General features: G+C 41.8%; 1 protein-coding gene across 8 annotated transcripts in view; it reads left to right on the forward strand.

Annotated features, from left to right (window-relative positions):
- Positions 1-21,321, forward strand: part of LOC311253778 (uncharacterized protein) — a 58,070-nt gene that overhangs the window by 25,021 nt on the left and 11,728 nt on the right. For 3 of the 8 annotated variants that reach the window (XR_014621894.1, XR_014621896.1, XR_014621897.1), the window contains 3 exons: positions 3,812-4,467; positions 4,984-5,112; positions 7,739-8,901. The exons of 1 other annotated variant lie outside the window; for it this stretch is intronic. Coding sequence is in view for 2 of the 7 variants with exons in the window: in XM_084384253.1 (XP_084240379.1) it covers positions 2,448-2,566; positions 3,812-4,115; positions 4,411-4,444 (457 nt within the window). In the remaining 5 variants the exon portion in view is untranslated. Of the gene's footprint in view, positions 1-2,447; positions 2,567-3,811; positions 4,468-4,983; positions 5,113-7,738; positions 8,902-21,321 lie in introns of those variants that run through there. 4 more of the 8 variants (XR_014621895.1, XR_014621898.1, XM_084384253.1 and 1 more) reach the window with 3 other exon arrangements.

Below are 21,321 nucleotides of genomic sequence, written 5' to 3' on the forward strand. Positions count from 1 at the left end.
CTGCCAGGGCCTTAGCAGGGACTGTAGAATATTCACTCACCACTGTTTTTTGCCTTTTTAGTTCTTGCTCCCTGCGCTGAAAAAAATCAATTGGCTTATAAGTTAAGCTGCTGTGTTTTGTCTCTAAATGTCTTTTTAGTTTTGCTGGCTTCAAGCTCTCAGTGTCATATGTTTCTCAGGTGGTGGTTCTGGTGGCTGATCTTGGGACCCCTGCTGCTGCTGCTGACTGTCTTGTGCTGGAACACTTTTTCTTTTAAGCCATCGCTCCATTTTTCCAGCTAGCAAACTTGCTGCAGCTGTGGCTAAAACAACAACGCGCCTTTTTTCTCTCTCTTTTTCTTTTTTTATTTCCCCCCACGGTGAGAGGCGGGGTAGAGAGAGAGCCGTGTCTGTATGTGTGAATGAGAAGGGCAGACATGCAACTGGTTTTGAGTAATAAAATGCCTGTTTGAGACCAACCGCTCGTCGTCCTTGTAACATCCGGTTGGACGCTCATTATTTTGCGCATTTATATTTTTCCAAAATGATTTGGCGACCCCCAGAAATCATCTCGCGACCCCAATTGGGGTCAGGAATGGCTGCTCTAGGCGATGATGTACCCACACTCTATGACCTTATGACCCCGCCAATATGCAAACCTGACGGGAGCAGTGAGGAGGATCAGAGTTCAGTAGCCGATTTCAGTGAGCCATTGAGTGATTCAGTCACATTGCCTGTGTCACCACCAGAGTGCAGAGGGAGTCCTCAGAGAGCTGCCTTTCTTTGAGGTAGACTGGGAAGCAGGGCCAGTTAAACCTCACAAGTCACAAGCACAGTGAAGACGGGAGAAGCTAAAGGGTTCACTTAGACAAGGAGCACAAAGCTCTCCTTAACCACCAGAACTGCTTGATTTTGAGTTTCCCCCAGATTTGAGCTCACTGCAAAAACAAGATGTGACACTGAAGCAGTAGTTTGAAAAGGTGACAGATGTGGAGGGTGTTCAACAAAATAACCCAAGCTGTTTAGATGATGACACCTACATGGTGAAGGAGGGTCTTCTCTATCAGAAAAGGGGAAAAAAATGAGACTTTAGCACTGCCACAACAGTTCAGACAGAGAGTTATGGAGATGGGGCATTCAATTCTATGGGCAGGTCACCTGGCTTTCCAGAAAACTCTGAACAGGATTGGAAGCTGCTTTGTTTGGCCAGGGATGTACACTCAAGTCTCTCAGTGCTGTGCTTCCTGTGAAACCTGCCAACTAACCTCTGCTAGAGGAGTTACACGTACCCAATTACAGTCTTTGCCCATCATTGATACACCTTTTGAGAGGATAGGCATGGACATTGTAGGCCCATTTGAGAAAAGTTCCTCAGGCCACCTTTACATTTTGGTCATGTGCGACTATGCCACACGGCACCCTGAAGCCTTCCCTCTCAGGTCTTTCAAAGCTAGACAAGTAGCAGATTGCCTTTTACAACTTTTTTCTAGAGTAGGCATAACCAAGGAGAATTTAACAGACTGTGGGACGGATGGGCTGATGGAGCGCTATAACCAGACACTGAAAAACATGCTGCGCAAGTTTGTGTCTCACACAGGTTCGGATTGGGACTGCTGGCTGCCATACCTGCTGTTTGCGTACAGAGAGGTCCCATAAGCATCTACGGGCTTCTCTCCGTTTGAACTGTTGTATGGGCACCAGGTGAGAGGACCGCTGGACCTGCTGAAAGATTACTGGGAGAGTTCGAAGCCAGAAGGAGAAAATGTGGTAGCATATGTGGTAAAAATGAGGGAGAGACTGGAGAAGATGATGGCGCTTGTACATGAACACATGGAGTCGGCTCAACAAAACCAGAAGGTGTGGTATGATCAAAAGGCCAGAGAGCGGGTCTTTCATCCAGGCCAAAAAGTACTGTTGTTGTTGTTGCCAACCAGTGAAAGCAAGTTGCTGACTAAGTGGCATGGACCATATGAAATCAGCAAACGTGCGGGTAAGGTCACACATGAACTTTTTATGCCGGACAGGTTTAAAAGATACCAGACTTTTCATGTTAGCCTGCTTGAGGAGGTCCAGGTGCGTTCAGAGCCTGTGCACCAGCAGCTTTTGGTCTGTGAGGTGCAGGAGGAGGATACTGTTGACAAGTTCTTCCCAGCTACCACCACAACAGCAGAGGGCCCAGAAGTGGACCTGTCACATCTGTCTCTCACCCAGCAGGCAGAGGCGAAGCCCCTGCTTGACCCAGAACTCTTCAGGGAGACACCAGCTTTCACCTGACTGGTGCAGCACAGGATTCGGCTGAAGGGAGATGCCCCAGTGCAGTAGAAAAGCTACAGGATTCCTGAGCGGTTGATTCCTCTGCTGCAAAAGGAAATTAGGCTGATGTTGGAGCTGGGAATAACAGTGAGTGGCAGGCCCATTGTATTGGTCCCAAAGAAAGATGGTACTCTCAGATTTTGTATTGATTTCAGATACCTGAATACAGTGTGCAGCTTTCGGTACATCACCACACTGGACCTCAGCAAGGGCTACTGGCAGGTTGCCTTAGCACCAGATGCCAAGGAGATGACAGCTTTCAGAACACCATTTGGTATGTATCTGTTTAAGGTCATGCCATTTGGTCTCCAGGGGGCGCCAGCCACGTTTTAAAGACTAATGGACCATGTTTTGAGGGATTTATCTGACTGTGTGGCTGCATATTTGGATGATGTAGTTATTTTCAGCCAATCATGGGAGGAGCATATGGTGCACCTGCAACAGGTGCTGCAGAAAATAGAGGCACCCCCATCTACCCCTCAGACACTGTCATTAAGTTTGCCGATGACACGACTGTAGTTGGCTTGATCTCAGAGGAGGATGAGACAGCTTACAGGCATGAGGTGGATCATCTCATACAGTGGTGCGGAGCAAACGACCTCATCCTCAACACCTCTAAAACCAAGGAGATGATCGCTGACTTCTGTAGGACTAAGGTGGAACCGTACGCACCCCTCCACATAAATGGGGAGACGGTGAAGGATGTAGAAAAGCTGAAGTTTCTGGGAGTCACACTGTCGAACCAGCTGGCATGGACGAACAACACCATGCAGCTGGTCAATAAAGCTCAACAGAGACTTTTTCCTGAGGAAACTGAAGCGGGCCAAACTACTCCTCAACTTCTACAGAAGCACCATCGAGTCCATCCTGACCACCAGCGCCACAGTGTGGTACGCCAGCTGTACAGCCGCGGAACGCTACAGTCTCTATCGTGTGGTGAAGGTGGCTCAGCGCGTCATCAGGTTGAAGCTCCCCGAACTGGACACCATTTACACAAAAAGGCTCAACAAGAAAGCCCTCAGCATCCTTAGAGACACCCCACACCCGGTCACTCCATGTTTGAGCTGTTACCATCTGGCAGAAGGTTCAGGACAATCAGAACCAAAACAAACAGCCTAAGAAACAGCTTCTACCCCAGAGCTGTTGCCTACATCATCCCACTTCTATCATAACAGTCACTGTTATACACACGCATGTTATACATGCTGCTGCTATCACTTATTATTATTATTATTATTATTATTATTATCATTATTTGAAGCTGCACTGATACCTTTCTGCTGCACAGACATTGTATTTTATATATACTGCTGCTCTTGTCTTGTTCTGTTGATCTCCATGTGTGCCTTTTATGTTTTTTAATTTTTTTTAATGTATGTTTTATATTGTCTAACTAATTGTCTTTTACCGAGAATAGTCTAACAAAGTTTCATTGTACACCCAGTATAATGACAATAAAAGATTCATTCATTCATTCATTCATTCATTCATTCATTCATTCATTCATTCATTCATTCAGACGGACACTTTTGGAGTGGGCCTGGGAGCAGTGTTTCTGCAGGAGGTGGAAGGAGAGGAGGTGGTGGTGGAAGGAGAGTCGGAAGCTGCTGGACAGAGAGACAAAGGTACTCTACAGTGGAAAAGGAGTGCTTGGCGATGAAGTGGGCCATCGACACCCTCAGATATTATCTGCTGGGGCGGCACTTCTTCCTGGAAACTGATCATCGGTCTTTGCAGTGGCTTTATCGCATGAGGGATGCCAACATGCACATCGCTAGGTGGTACCTGGCCCTGCAGCCCTATGACTTCACGGTGCACTACAGGTCAGGGAAGTCAAATGTGGTGGCGGACTGTCTGTCCAGAATGTCAGAGGAATGAGGTACTGTTCTCTTTGGGGAGAGGGAGGAGGAAATCTGACGAAGAGCACATCGTCACCAGGCTTTGCACACATGGCACCACGCACTATGGACTGAGTGTGACTACATATGCAGAGGAGCAACAGCACTTTATTGGAGATTTGCACAATACATTTTAACACTGTTTTTTGCACATTTGTATGGATATGTTTATCGTATTTATTGAACGTTTATTGTCCTTGGTCGGGTCTTGGTTTTACAGGTGGGTGATGTGTGGGCCACGCAGCTCCACCTAGAGCAGCGGGACAGAGGGTTAAAGGTGCATATTAAATGTGTTAATTCCTTCAACAAGGAGCTAAGCTAAGAATGTGTATTGTGTTGCTCAATAAGTGCATGCAGTGAAGAAGTCAAGTGTATTGTTTACTCACCAGTGTTTGTCTTCAGGGTGTGCAGGCAAAAGGCTTCCCCCAGGAAAAAAGACAAAGTGGGATGTGTATTTTTGTTGTTAGGGGAGGCAAATGAGGGTGTGTATTTGTTACTGATAAGGTGGTGTAAATATAGGAATAAAAATGGTGGGTTAAACATGTTGATAGGCAGTGGATCCCTGTGGATGGAATCTTCCAGGGTCATTAGCTGTGACACCCTATAAATGGGGGCCATTTTAACAACCTGGGGGAGGTGGTACTGATGTGTTATGCTGTTTGCTGAGGTGGAGGAATAAAGAACCACCTCTGTGACCCACCTTAAACCTGCCTGTGGATAATTTTTTGCTGTACCATCCAGCCGTAATTGTGGTCATTCTCACATGTCTGACTGAATATTTTGTATTTCATAGAACCATCAGCAGAGTAAACTATTGCAGCTGATGAGGGGGATAACATCCCACCAACACACAAGAGACGCAAACAACCATCAGCAGAGGATGGAGCATCTGGAGTCGGTGCCAGGAAACCTTCTTCCAAAAGTGAATTTTGAAACATTTTCATTTATTTGGAGTAACATAAGTAGATCTGGGTGTGTAAAATAAATTTAAAAAACGCACGCCTCAGTCTGGTGGCACCCTAGTACATTTAGTCAAGTAATGTATTTAATTACAAATTTGAGATACTTGTACTTAAATTTAGCCTTTTCTTTTCATATTACTTTTAAAGTTCCACTTTACTACATCTTAGAAGCAAATATTGCACTTTTTACTCCACTACATTTATCTGACAGCTATAGTTATTACCAGTTACACTGGAAATTATTATTTTTTTGCACAAAAATGAAGGGCTTATACAATATGGTTTGTTATAAATTCAAGTATTCATCAGTTTTTACATATATTGCTTATATTTGATTAATCAGTTGATTGACAGAAAATTAATTGATAACAATTTTGATAGTGGTTTCAGTTATTTTTCCAGTAAAATCATGTGGTTGCCGCTTTACAGCTGGTATGACATTTGCTGCGTTTCCTTTAAATCATTTCATTGTATTTATAATGTTCAGGTTTGGACTGGACATTGTGAAGGTGTCACTTGGGCCTCTGGCTTACTGTGACCACAGTTCTCAATATTTTTACCGATCAAAGGATTAATGGAGAAAACAACCAGCATGAAAATAACCATCGGTTGCTGTCCTAAACAAAATATTACAAAATCCTACCTTTACGTTATTGTAATCATTCTTAATGCCGGTCATCGGGTCAGAATTTCTGTTATCTGGTTAGATTAGTCATAAAATGGAAACTATTTTTCATGGTGGAGTGCTGAGGATGAATCGAGTCTCACAGCCTGTGGAAAGAAGCTTCTTGTTAGTCTAGTGATGCAGCACTAAAACAAACAAGCTGGTCAGGCCTGGTATTATTTGTTGTGAGCGCCTGTTCATAAGTGGACAGCTCCAAGTACAGGTGTGAATGCCTTAGGATTTTATGACTCAGACCGCAGTCAGTGGTGGTCTTGGCCACACGTGACCACATTCTTTTAGCACTGTGTAAGCACATGTGTCCTGGACCAGATTGAAGCACCGCCTGTTCAACTGATATTTTCTGTAGAGTGCTGATCACACTAAGACTCATTATGGGCATAGCCCCTTCAGAAACATCCATAATGCAAAATAATTAATAGAATAAATGTCTGAGGTAAAACACAGCCCTCTATGCACTCTCCCCTCTCCTCCTCTCCTCTCCTTAGCAGCGGCGGTTAAATTTCAACAGTGGGGGGGACCCCTGGTGGAACGAGGAAGATGTAAGACACGTTTCACAGAGGCTCCGCTGGAATGATATTTTTTTTTTTTTACACTTTTATATTACACTTTTGTATTTTTTCTGCCAGCTTTAAGCCTTAATACTGCAGCCTTTTACTATAGGTAAACTTATTTTTTTACTTGCGGACACTCTATGATGGCAGGCCGAGGGAGAAATGATGCTTCTAAAACAGGCTGCGACAGGCCCCAGCCATCACCTGAGCAGCTAGATGCTAATGCTAATGCCACTGTGGCGAGAGCGGGTCTGAGTGTGTGTTTGTGTGAGCGTGTGTATGTGTAGTGTGTGTCGTCAACAACGCCACCTGGGATTTTAACCCAGGAAATAGCCATACAAGGCCAACACTAGGGCTGCAACTAACGATTATTTTGGTTGTCGACTAATCTAACGATTATTTTTTCGATTAGTCACAATTATTTTCGACTTTACCTCATATTCTCAGAGCAAATTAAAAACCCATGAAACATGTATTTGAAAACATAATATTTTGAAACAACTGCATTTTTAAATTGTTATTTTAATGAAACATAAATTGACAAAATAATACATTAAAGTGCAAGTTGTGATAACAAAAACATAATGTACAAATAACTTTACTATACTATAACTATACCTTTTTGAAATAGTGCTGCCAAGTCCAAAATTTCAAATAAAACTAGTAAATGTAAATAAAAATAAAAAAAATCCAGTACAAATGACTGTATAATTCACAAATTCTTCAAATTGCAATGCAGGAATGTGAGCATATCAACATACTCAGGTGTGAGGCTGGCTCTCTTCTTGGAGGTTATGTTCCCAGCAGCTGAGAACAGTCGCTCAGAAGGAGTAGAAGTGGCAGGAATGCACAAGAATGACCAGGCTAATGATGCAAGACTTGGATATTTTGCTTCATTTGACTTCCACCAAGATAGGGGATTAAAGTACATCAGTACCTGCAATGGGACAACAGATGAAAATTAGGCTTGTGAAAAAGTATGGCATGTTACAGTTGATGTTAAATGTTAATTAATAAGAACTGTTCTTATTTAAACACATAAATCTTGCCTCGTTGGTGATAGCTTGGTTGTGAGCATCCTGTTCAGCAGTCTCACTGTCAGTATCTGTTGAGGAGTCACATCCAAACAGTGAATCAAGAGACCCATTTGAAGTTCTCTTAGCACATGTAATGGCTTCCTCATTCTCACTGGCACACTGCCTCTTTGCAGTTTCTTCTTGCATGGACTGTAAGGCAAGAGATTGGACTTTACTTTGAAATTTCTGACACCAGGTTCAGTGTTCAGTTTCTGAAAACGCGGGTCCAGTGCAGCTGCAATGATCTGTGTGTTTGTGTTGTCATCTTTGACAGTGACTTCTCTGGACCAGCGTGCAGTTGTCTCCTGTGAAGCAGCTGCCTGGAATGCCAGAAACAGAAGCTGTATCATAGGTGGTCTGAGTGGACTTCTGAAGCCCTCTGACCAGAGGAGGCAGGGCAGAGGCGGTAGCATAGGTTTCACCACTCAGGTAGACAGTGGCACTTTCAAAGGCCTGAAGAGCTTTTGCCAGTTCCTCAAGCAAGGCCGACTGGTCTGGTTTCAGGTCGAGATGCTGTTTCCCTTTCTGTGTTACTGTTTGGGTTAGACAATGTTGCAGTCAGCGGCCATCTCTGTTCTAGCAGACGAGTCACCATGTAAAAGGTGCTATTCCACCTAGTAGAGACATCTTGGATAAATTTCTTCTCTGGGATTCCCATTTGTTTCTATTTGGTCTTCAGCTTGCTTGAGGCTAGTTCACTTCTTTTGAAGTGCTCTACAAGACACCTCGCTGCTCCTAGTGTTTTAGTGATCTGAGGATGTTTCAGAGCATGACCGATCACCTATTGTGGCCAAGTGTGGCCTGCACAGCGGACTGAATTCCACCCATGCTTTTCTTTCAAAATGTTTGCAGCCAGCACTGTGTCAACATTGGAGCCATTGTCATGGACAACAGCCACAATCTTGCTAGCAGGGACCTCAAACCTTGCCATGGCATACTCAATCCATGCAGCAATGTTAACTCCAGTGTGTCGTTCTTCCAGTGGCATGGTGGTGAGGCAGAAGCTAGTGAGTTCCCAGTCATCACTTAAAGTGACAAGTGATGCCAAAATATGCCTCTGTGGCAATACTGGTCCAGGCATCAGCTGTCAGGGCAATCTTGCTCTTAGTTGATTTAAGGACGTCTATAAGATAGATTAATGTTGAGTCGGTGTGTAGCTATGCCAAAACAATGTCGGACTCCGTAGTTTTCTCCGGGCCCCTGCCAAACCTAACCAGTGATGACATGTTCAGCCGCATGTCATCATTCAACCGCTGGCTGTCAAGGTGGTGTCCAGCAAACGATGTGGGCTTTGTTGATAATTGGCGGACTTTCTGGGGAAAACCTGGTCTCATTAGGAGAGACGGCATCCATCCCACTTTGGACGGAGCGGCTCTCATCTCTAGAAATTTAACCCATTTCATTAGCCAACAACCAGCCTGACAACCCAGAGTTGAGACCAGGAGGCAGAGCTGCAGTCTTACACGCTTCTCTGAGCTTCCATTAGATCAGTTGCTTCATTGAGACTGTGTCTGCCCCCCGACCACCTAAATTAATTAAATTAATCAAATCAAAAGTCCACAGAAGAGGAGTTGTGCATGAAAATCTAATAAAAATTAACAGCAACTCTGCAATCTCAAAACAAGACAAGAGAATTAAATGCGGACTCCTAAATATCAGATCCCTGTCATCGAAAGCTGTACTAGTAAATGACTTAATTTCAGACTGTAATATTGATTTATTCTGTCTTACTGAAACTTGGCTGCATCCTGAAGAATATGTCAGCCTGAATGAATCCACTCCACCCAGTCATATTAATACTCACATTCCTCGAGGCTCCGGCCGAGGAGGTGGTGTTGCAGCTATTTATGACTTAAGTCTGTCAATCATTCCTAAACCTAAATTAAATTATAACTCATTTGAAAGCCTTGTTCTGAGTCTTTCACATCCAACGTGGAAAACTTTACAGCCAGTTCTATTTGTTGTAGTGTATCGAGCACCTGGTCCTTACTCAGAGTTTTTATCTGAATTCTCTGAGTTTTTATCAAGTATAGTCCTCAAATCAGATAAAGTAATTATTGTAGGTGATTTTAATATTCATGTGGATGCCGTTAATGATAGCCTTAGTACTGCATTTATCTCATTATTAGACTCCATTGGCTTCTCTCAGTGTGTACATAAACCAACTCACTGTTTTGACCACACCCTTGACCTTGTTCTAGCTTATGGTATCGAGATTGAAAATCTAACAGTTTCTCCACAGAATCCTCTTTTATCAGACCATCACTTAATAACTTTTGAAGTTCTATTACTGGACTACACACCATTAGGCAAAAACTCCTTCACTAGATGTCTATCTGATAGTGCTGTAGCTAAATTTAAGGAAATTATACCGCTGGCACTAAATTCAATGCCATGTCTTAATATAATAGAGGACTCCTCCGCTAACCTCAGTTCCTCACAAATCGATCATCTTGTTGATAGCACTGCAGGCTCATTGCGAACAACACTGGACTCTATTGCCCCCCTGAAAAGGAAACCTATAAAGCACAGGAGGTTAGCACCCTGGTATAACTCGGATACCCGCAAATTGAAGCAAACATCACGGAAATTTGAAAGGAAATGGCGTTCCACCAACTTGGAAGAATCCCGCTTAGCCTGGAAAGATAGCCTTAAAATATATAGGAAGGCCCTCCGCAATGCCAGAGCAAGCTATTACTCGTCATTAATAGAGGAAAACAAAAACAACACCAGGTTTCTTTTCAGCACTGTAGCCAGGCTGACAGAAAGTCACAGCTCTACTGAACCATGTATTCCTACAACGCTCAGTAGTAATGACTTCATGAGCTTCTTTAATGATAAAATTTTAACTATTAGAGACAAAATCCATCATCGCTTGCCCTCAACTGGCACTATTGTATCTTTAAACACAGGAACCTCAGAAACAGTTGTAAATTCTGACTTATATTTAGACTGCTTCTCTCCCATCGACCTCCACCAACTAACTTCGATGGTTTCTTCATCTAGACCAACAACTTGTCTCCTAGACCCCATCCCAACTAGGTTGCTGAAAGAAACTTTACCTTTAATTAGCACATCTCTACTAGAAATGATCAACCTGTCTCTATTAACAGGATACGTACCACAATCCTTTAAACTAGCTGTAATTAGACCGCTCCTTAAAAAGCCTAATCTTGACCCAGAAGCTTTAGCCAACTATAGACCTATATCCAACCTCCCTTTCCTCTCCAAGATCCTTGAGAAAGCGGTCGCCAACCAGCTATGTGACTTTCTTCATAAAAATAGTTTATATGAGGATTTTCAATCAGGTTTTAGAGCACATCATAGCACAGAGACGGCACTGGTGAAAGTTACAAATGACCTCCTCATCGCTTCTGACGAATGACTTGTCTCTGTCCTGGTCTTACTAGATCTTAGTGCTGCATTTGATACCATTGATCATCACATTCTACTACAGAGACTGGAACACTTAATTGGCATTAAAGGACCCGCATTAAACTGGTTTATGTCCCATTTATCGGATCGATTTCAGTTTGTACATGTTAATGATGAGTCATCCCTGTATACCAAGGTTAGTCATGGTGTTCCTCAAGGCTCCGTGCTTGGACCCATACTATTCACCTTATATACGCTCCCTCTAGGAAATATAATTCGGAAACACTCCATAAACTTTCATTGTTATGCAGATGATACACAGTTATACCTATCAATAAAGCCAAATGAAACTAATCAGCTTACTAACCTCCATGCATGTCTCAAGGACATTAAGACCTGGATGACCTGCAATTTTCTGCTGTTAAACTCAGATAAAACCGAAGTTATAGTACTTGGTCCTAAACACCTTAGAGATGCATTATCTAATGATATAGCGAGTTTGGATGGCATTAACTTGGCCTCCAGCACCACCGTCAGGAATCTGGGAGTTATCTTTGATCAAGATATGTCCTTCAACTCCCACATAAAACAAATTTCAAGGTCTGCATTTTTTCATCTATGTAACATTGCAAAAATCAGGCCCATCCTGTCTCAAAAAGACGCAGAAAAGCTAGTCCATGCATTTGTTACGTCCAGGCTGCACTGTAAAAAAAATTCTTGTCAAAATTACGGTGAAAAACTGGCAGCTGTGGTTGCCATTTCTTCACCGTATAAAACACAGAGATCTTGTATATGGATTTACGGTAAGGTATATTAAGACTTGTAGAATCAACATTTTCAAGATGTTACAATAAAGGGGAGTTACTGTTTAAATAACAGTGACACTCATGTAGGCTCATGGTATATAGCTGTATAATTCACAATGCAACCCTGTTGTTTTTTAAGTGAAATACTAACCATTCCACAGCATTCATTGGCCTATTTTACAGTCAATTTCTGTTAAAACAACAGAAATTATTTATGCCTTGACGGTATGACTGTTCAATTTACAGTATAAAGCATTTGTTTTTAAGGTGAATCTCTATTCATTCCACAGAATTTATAACCTTATTTTATGGTTCAATCCTGCTAAACCAGCAGCACAATTGTGTTGCTCAGGCGTAGGATTCACAGTTTATACATGTTGCATTTAAGTGGAATTCCCATAAATTTCACATAATTACCTCATTTAAGAGTCAAAAAGTCCTGTTAAAATCTGAAATAAGATTAATCTGAGAAATACCAGTACCTGTGGATGGCAGCACCACTGGACAATTAAGATTCATTCAATCATTTATTACACTCATTACCAATATTAAACACAGTAGCCAGGTATTCAAGCAGGTTTTTTTATTATATCCAAACCTTGAATAATCAGTTTTGGCGGATATGACGAAAATCCAGGACCAAACAGACAAAATACAAAGCCCTCATGCATTGAAGAGCACATCATACCCATTTCGATAATCCATGTACATTTTGGAAATAACTTGTGCTTAAGTTCAATACATCTGCTGAGTACAACAGAAAAAGCAAGGTCAATAATATAACTTAAGTGACCCTTTTCCATGATTTTTGTTAAATCAAAAGTGCACTCACTTTTGCACCTCTATAACTGCACAAAAATGGAACACTGTCACATGTTATACTATTAACCTTACTTTTCTTTTGTAAGCTCAAAAGATGCATTAGACTTGCACTATGCACATTTTGTGGACGACATAGGTACTTATTGGAACATTGTTCAAAAATGTTCATTGTATAACATAGTAGGGCGCTCTTCAAGCAGAACTTAAAACAGCATTAAAACCATCTCGACACTCAATCAAACTTTGAGGATGAATAGTAGAACCACCAACGTCTCGGGGTAAAAAAAAAGTTACTGTGGATAGCCAACCAAAATCCAGAAGCAAAGCAACACTGCTGAGTTTACAAAAAAGTAAGGTAAATAATACAACTTAATCTGTGTCAGTTGTCAGACAACAAAACGTAGACCCTCGTCTAACAGCTTCAAGCCTTTATTGACAAGACTGTGGCATCTGTTCCCCACAACTAGCCCTTCGATAACATCCTTTAATGAGGATCCTTGCCAACAACCTTTTTGGCAATTTCTGTAGAAGCTTGCTTCATAGGAGACGGACACACCATCATCTCTGTTGCAACGATTCTGATCACTTCTCTTAAACTCGGGATAAGTCTCCTGCCTCGAGACATTGGGTCGACCGCTTTGAAATTCCTACTGAACTTTACGGAGGCTCTGATGCAATCGCTATTAAGCAGGTTTCTGGAACACTGTCAGTTATATTTTACTATTAACCTTACTTTTCTTTTGTAACTCAACAGATTATTAAACGTATTAAACGTACGTTTTGGAGATACCATGTGTACTTATTTTAAAAAGGTATTTTAAATAATCAACTCCTATGTCACAGGGTACAACCCCCAAAATACAAAAACAATTAAAACGTAACCAAAAAGTTAGCAAGTTGGCAAGTATCGTCAGTCATTAAAGGATGTCATCGTAAGGGAAGTTGGTGGTCCAGATACAACAGTCTTGTTCAACAGCTCCAAGCCTTTTCTTTGTCTGCTATGAAGCAAGCTTCTACAGAGACACGCCATCATCTCTGTTGCAACAATTCTGATCATTTCTCTTCTCTTAAACTCGGGACGGGTCTCCTGCCTCGAAATTACTACTGAAAATTTTTCAGGAGGCTCTGATGCAAAGTGGTCAACCTAATCAGCATTAAGCAGGTGTCTGGAACACTATGTCAGTTATATTTTAATATTAACCTTACTTTTCTTTTGTAACTCAGCAGATGTATTAACCTTACTCTATGCACATTTTGCACAAATAGCACATGTACTTCTTGAAATAATGACTATACCCCTTGTGAGGTGATATTTTGAACATTACCTGTAAAACACAGACTTATATTCAAGAGGGACTTTGAAACAACAAACAAAAAAAGAACAATAAATTCCAATAACAGCCCCCACACTTATGCATATCACAAATGTACATCAAGACTGAAGTTGTCTTTTGGACCAGTCCCAAGGAGCTGTCTCGGCACGAGTGCAGGGCGTGGGTCGTTGTGGCTGATTATGTGTGTGCGTGTGAATGAGCACGAGAGAGATGGATGTACCTGAAGGCAGGTGCAGGACAGTATGTGGGCCTACGCGTGTTATGCCAGGTTGGATGGGTGAGTGTGCACTTCTATGAAGCCATCACATTGCTGAAGTGGAGCAGACCTGCTACATTATATACATTCCTGAGCACACCACACTCCTTTTGAAAAATAACATTTTGTATAATATTTCAATTAGCACAAATTCTTTCCAAAATGTGCATATAGTAAGTTTACAACATCTGTTTAGTTTACAATAGCAAAGTAAGGTTGATAATAGATCATTAAATCTGTGTCCTTTGTCGTCTATACAGGCTTGAAGCTTTTTAACAAGACTGCTGCGTAGGAGACGGACACGCCATCATCATTTCTGTCAGTTAAGAGAAATGACCAGAATTGTTGCAACAGATTTTAAAATCCTGAGTTTGTCAAACAAAAAGTGACATGCAACCCCAAGAAAACAAAAAATGTTAACCCTTATCTATATGGGCTTGAAGCTCTTTAAGACTGGTATCCGGTCCCTACGACTTTCCCAGCGATAACAGCCAAAAAGTTAGTTGGCAAGTATTCTCAGTTATTAACAGCCCCCACACTTGCATATCACATATCACTTGATGCATATCACAAATGTCCATCAAGAATGAAGTTGTTTTGGGGAAAAGTCCCAAGGAGCAGTCTCGGTACGACTGCGGGGCGTTGTGGCTGAGTATGTGTGTGCGTATGTACACTGGAGTTCTTTCAGAGGTGTGTGTGTGTGTGTGCGTGCGCGCGCGCACGCACGCACGCACGAGATTGATACACCTGAAGGCAGGTGCAGGGCAGTATGTGGGCCTATGTGGCACCGCTAAAGGAGTGGCACAACTAGATTGGGAGCACGAGTGCGCATGAGTGTGCGTACCTATGAAGCCATCACATTGCTGGAGTGGGTATCCAGAGTGTTAATTAGTCTCTCCACTCATGATCTGCTAGATCAGCGATGAGGGTAAGGACCCTAGGGTTTACCGGCAGTTGCTTCTTGTTTTTTTTCGTCTCGACCTTTGTGCCCTTCTCTGGATTGATGTTGAAAAAGCACCTATGTAAAGTAAGAACACAAAAACACAGTTGTTGAAACACCCAAATACACATGGTGTGCCATGTTCAGACAACTTTGACAACAAAGAAAAAAGGTCAGTATTTTACAATTTCAGCCCCATTTTTGATTAAATTCTGATATCGAATCACTGTATTTCGAGAGGCACTGTCTGCTTCCACCAGCTGGGGGCTATACTACAAAGCTGGTTCAGGAGAAAAAACAGGACCCAGTTTGTCAAAAGCATTGTTGCTAACCAGTTAGCAAAGATGTTGTCGAAAAACACACCCCAGGTTTAGTTGAGGTAAATAATCTAATAGAAGAGCAGAGTCCTCATTTTCTTGAGGACTCCGTGCTCTTCTATTAGATTATTTACCTCTTTACTGCTGAACCAGCTTTGTAGTGTAGGCCCCAGGTGAACTTTGCGGACAACACAAAACTGGTGGGTTTCATCAAGGCTGATGAAACCCACTACAAGAAAGAGGTAAAACATCTGGCTCTATAGCATGGGGAACCCTGAGAATCCACTCCACCTGTATCACTTAGTGGGGCAGAAGCTGTGTTATGTGCCCAGCATTTCAAGCTCACAGTGGCTTAAGAACAAAACAAGTACATGCTGTACTCGGGGACAATGCATGCAACAGAAAAGCGGGATGTCCAACATCTTGAGGTACAGCAACTATTTTCTAAAGCACACCATTCAAGATGGTGTAACTATAACCATGCTTTTCCAAGATTTGGGCAAAGCACTAGATGACAATGCTGTAATGACCACATTTAGGGATGTGAATCGTTTCCATCCTTGAGCACAGTCTGCTACTTTGACCAAACAACAAAGAGTGAAGCAACAGAACTGTGCTAGTTCACTATTTTGAACATCTAGTCCCTTTTCTGAATTGCCCTTAACAAAAAATTAATACCACTACTTTATTAATGTTCCTTGCATGGTTGCTTTGGTTAGGCTAAATAACAGACAGCTGCAAACATCAAAAAAGTGAAGACCACTATATTCTAGACAAATCAAAAAAGGGGCTTAATATTGAAATTAGTGCAGTTTAAAGGGGGAATTGCATTGTGCAGAAATGACACAGAACAGGCCATTAAGTAAAGAACACTAAAACAATGGCATACTTCTGTGACGTACTGTGTCCAGAGCATGGAGGACATGCGAGGAGATATGCCAGTACATCAGGGGACGTTTTACAACCCAGTAGTGGGATCACCATCTCTTTCCTTAAAGGTGCACTGTGTAATATTTTTAGTAGTTCATTTCCAGAAGTGGTTCATCATTCCATTAATGAATTTTACCTTTTTAACAAATACTTACCACCATCAAATTTTAAGTATTCATTATGACTGTTAAAATTGAATTTTCATTTCTGATCAGGGTTGTAAAACGTCCCCTGATCAGAAAGGGACTTTGTGAGGAGGGTTATGAGGGTGCCTTGTAAACAGACCTTAAATGTGGATACCAGGCTCTCATACTCTCCTTATGAAGTCAGTTTCTGATGACTTGACCATCAACATGCAAATTAGTGGACTGAACATTTCATTTTGTAGTGCTCTTCCTGTGCCATCTAGCAGGAGGGGATGGCGATCCCGCTGCTGGGTTGTTAACCGTTAACCCCCCCCCCCCCCCCTCCCCCCACACACACGCACACACACCTCTGAAGGAACTCCAGCGTTGACCTCAACTGCACTGGATAGTGTATGTTCAGGCAGTAGTAGCTGCCGAACATTACGTTGATGGCGGCGATGAATTGGGTGATGTTGTCATTGACGATCTTGCCATCGATGCTCAGCATGAATCTTTTGGCACTGTAGCAGGAGGCTCCTGTAAAGATTTAAATATCAGGCATTACAGGTTTGTTAGTAGGGTCACCACTCATCTGTTGAGAATGTGAAGGATTTACCCGAGACTTCTACATACAGTATAAGGAGAGAATCTACACCTTTAAAGTGATACTGTTCCATTTTTGGAAATAAGCTTACTGTACACCTTTCCTTGAGTTACATGGTTGAGCTTTACCTTTCTTTCTCCTGTACTTCCTGCCGTTCTGAGTATGGCAGTGCAATTTTTTACCTCTAAGCTAGCAGTTAACATTGAGTCCTATGAGACCAGCTAGCCACCAGCTGGTCTCATAGGACTCAATGTTAAAGGCTGCAGCTGGGGAAAAACAAAACAGAAAGCAAAAAACCTCACTTACCACACACAATGATGCATGGCGTCGCCGGCAAGCAGTCCACCTGAACGTCATCTGCCTGGTTGGTTTCTTCAGTGTAGTGGAACAGGGTTGCCTCATCTTCATTGAAGCAGGAAGCAGAAACTTTCCCTGCAATTTCAAATAAAACAAACTCACATTTCTCAAATACAGATCACCAAAATCTCCTGATGCATCCATATCCTCTTCCTCTCTCCCCTCCGTCTCCATCACATTACCAGTCTCGGTAACTTCAGTTGTAGCTACGCCTACCGCTGACTCTGATGGCCGCCTTGGTAAGTCCCTGTACATGTCATTAATTCTGCTGTCTGTAATGTCTCCATGTTTTCGTGAAATGTGAGATGTAAGTGTAGATTTGATTTTAAAAACACTTTGACATCCACTCACCGGACAGCATACTTCATGCCCTTCCTCCAGGTGTTTCTTCAGATGGCCTAAAAGGTCCTTGATCGTTTGGCATTTGTGGCTGCACAATGCAACTGGACACCTGTAAGCACCAACGACAGCACCAACATGATCAGATTCAGGCACATTGTGTTTGCGGTAGAAGTGTGCTTTAAATGCACCATATCTGAAAAATGTCTTGGAGCAACCAGAGCCATAACATTTAAACAAACAATGTGGCTCATTTCTATGAAGTTTGCAATGGAGAACATAACCCCTTAGTGTTTTTAACGATTTCCCACAGAAGTTACACTGCCACATTTCTAGGTAGTTGTTGTACCATATAAAACTGTTACATTTTTTCTTTAGTACCCATTGGGCTTAAACATTCACTATGCATACACAACATTCACTACGGGATACACACACTAGTACAATGTATAATGAACTTATTTCTCATCACAAACTAAGCCTGTGCAAAGTAAATGCCTGGCCTTACTGAACACTTACAGCAACATACAGCAGCTTAAACAACATTCAAATCCTTACAACACTTAATGCATGCATGTGGACTTGGTGAGACCCTGTGCATACACGTCAGCGAAATCTCACAGGTAGCCCAGGATACATGGTTTTCAAACTACTTTGCAACAAAAAAACAACTTCACACTGCTGCAGCCCAACATAAAACCCAATACTGCATAACCTTAACCTAACACAGAAAGAGCGGTACAAAGGAATTATCTGCAATTTCAACAATGAATCGAGTCTGTACAAAATATGCTTCGAAAATGAAAATAACACGTGCGCCTTGGTTGATTGACGCTGCACCAGTGCGCAAACACTATTGAAGCAAAGCCACTCACCCACGTGGGCTGCCTTGCAACAACTATGTCACGTTACTGCAGCCCAACATAAAACAAATTAAGTGGAATCAAGTCTGTACAAAATATACCCGACTAGCTGCTTCGAAACTAAAAATTACACGTGTCTTGCTTGGTTAACACCACACCAGCAGTGAGCAAACACATCTCGAGCAAAGCCACGGTCACACACAGCCAGGGACACCACACTGCTGAAGCCGAATATAAAAGAAATTACCTAACTAACAGAAAAAATGGTGCACTGCAGATATAGACCTGCTATCGATTTTAATAATGCATTAAGAAACTCGCTGAGTATTACACTTTTTCTTGCAGTCTTACCGTTTGCATGCCTGATTAACACCTGATGAAGGTCGTTCAAACTAAAAGTAGCATGGGGTTTCCCAGGCTAGTATGCATGGGCATGCCCGGGCAAATGCCCGCTCTAATGACAAAAAAACGAAGTCTGTACAATGTACACGCCAATGCATCTTACTTAGCGCCCGTGTTGCATTTCACAATCAACAAGATCGACATCATTAACAAAACAAAAGAAAGGCACATGGACATGCTGAATCTCACCTTGGTAAACTGCAACGATGAGGAACTTCTCTCCAATGTACGTGACTTCTGATTCAGTTGGATTGCAAAGGGATTCTTCGCTGTCGTCTTCTTTTTTATATAGGGAGGGGTGGGAAGTTGAGGGTAGGTCGCCACCTTCTGGCCAGGAGTATGTCTCGGAAGTATTAGTCAGTTATTAGCAGTGTTGGGAGTAACGCGTTACAAAAGTAATGTAATTACTGTAATGCATTACGTTTTGCTGTAACGCGGTAATGTAAGGCATTACAAAGGAAAAAAAGGTAATATTTTACTCGGTACAAATGTCAGTAACGCGCGTTACAATGCATTTTAAACCCGAAATTAAGTTGTTAGTTGTTTTTATACAAATTCGCCAACAGTGCGAGATTTGCAGAGGAGAAAAAAAGTCCGCGCAGATGTTTACTTCCTGTTAGTGCTGAGCCGACTGCAGGACCGTCTCACTGAATGTCATGTGACCTAAGTAACATACTGATGAACGCAGCTGCGGCTAATGCTAACGTAGCTTCTCAGGGATTGAAGCCGTTATTGTTCTAACTTTGACAATCTAACATGTGACAGCATATTAGCTCAGAGCTGAAGGGCTGTGACTGTTGGTAGTTGTGGTTGATTTTGTTCAAATACGCCGAATTGTGATATTATGGGCTATTATTGTTCAGACGATTTAGCTAAGCTAGCTAACAGATGCTAACGTCAGCGGTCTCTTGTTGCCATAGCAACAGTAAACATTCACGTGGCCTGATGAGCTGTAAATAGAGATGAATCAGGCTGAGATACTTTGAATTTTAGCACAAAATACAAGTAAACCTATAGAAGATAATAAGTTTAATATGCAGTATTTACCATTGAATTTATTGTAATCTTTCCATTCATTTATTGTTTACTGAGGGGATAACTATCTAATAGGTATAATTTGTGTGTAACTTTACTTTGTGTGTAAGTGTGTTACTTTTACTGTAGTTTTCTAATGGCTGTGTAAAGTGTTGTCTTGAGCATTTTCAGGTCACAAAAATCTGGCTTTTTTGCATTGGAAAACACCAGTAAAGTGTCCTAATGAAAACATGATAAAGCCATTTGACTATCTTGTTCATATGATGGTGTCAGGACTTTTTTTTTTATTATGACACACACACTTTCATTGATATGAATACTTGGTTTTGAGGAATGACCTCTATTTGAACGCAACTCTATTGAACGCAATAAGATATATTTAGAACGCCAAATCCATATTTCCAGTTATTTTGGTGAAAGTAACTTAAAAGTAATGCAATAGTAGTGTAATGCCTTACAATTCAAAGACAGTAATATTATAATGTAACTAATTACTTTGAAATGACACCTGCCCCTCCAAAGGTCTCTGCACGGGCCTGGTCCAGACTGTGATTAAATAGCCTACCTTAGGCCTGACTATGGTAATAATGCAGAAAATAGATACAATAATAAGGGAAATTATTAAAGATATAAGGAAAACAAATTATATGAATTAGGCTAGTATTTCTCAGGAAGCAAAGCTAAATCTAAGGTCAATGAATTTGTAATGACTGCACTAGGCCTAATGCAGTAAGTCATATTTTCCAGACTGACATAGGCTATAGGTGGAAGTGTGAGCTTTTGATTCTCAGCACTTGCACTGTGTACCATGGGACACTATTTTGGTCAGTAGAATCCACACAGACTAAGCTTATGCACATTGTTGGTTGAATGTATATTGTTTGTTGGTGATTTTTTTATCTGTGGAAAGGCTGGTGCCTAAATTAATTATAGTAATGTGCTGTTTTTAAAGGGGCTCTATGTATGATTAAAAGTTTAATAAATCTGTCCCGAGTCAGCCGATGCTTATTTGAGTGATTAGTAAGTGAACGATGATCTTCGCGACCACTTTGACAGTCCGTCCGCTGAGAACCCCACATGTAGGGCCTAACTTTGGACAGAGCGGTCTGCTACGAGTGTCGTGGGAAACACTTTTCATACAAAAAAATCGCTTTAGGCCTACATAGCGTATTCAACTGCTGCAGTATCAACTGCTGGCCTTCTGTGATGAAAAACATTCTCACAGCGAGCAGCATTTTTTCATGAAGGTGTAGATTTTGAGACAGGCATGCCAGGGGCACCACGCAAACTACTTAATCCTACATTGTGCCCCTTTAATATTACAATCTATTACCATTTCCGTTTCAGTTTTC

Source organism: Pagrus pagrus (genome assembly GCF_965226575.1).
Source record: "Pagrus pagrus genome assembly, contig: HAP1_SCAFFOLD_44, whole genome shotgun sequence".
Taxonomy (NCBI): Eukaryota; Metazoa; Chordata; class Actinopteri; order Spariformes; family Sparidae; genus Pagrus; species Pagrus pagrus.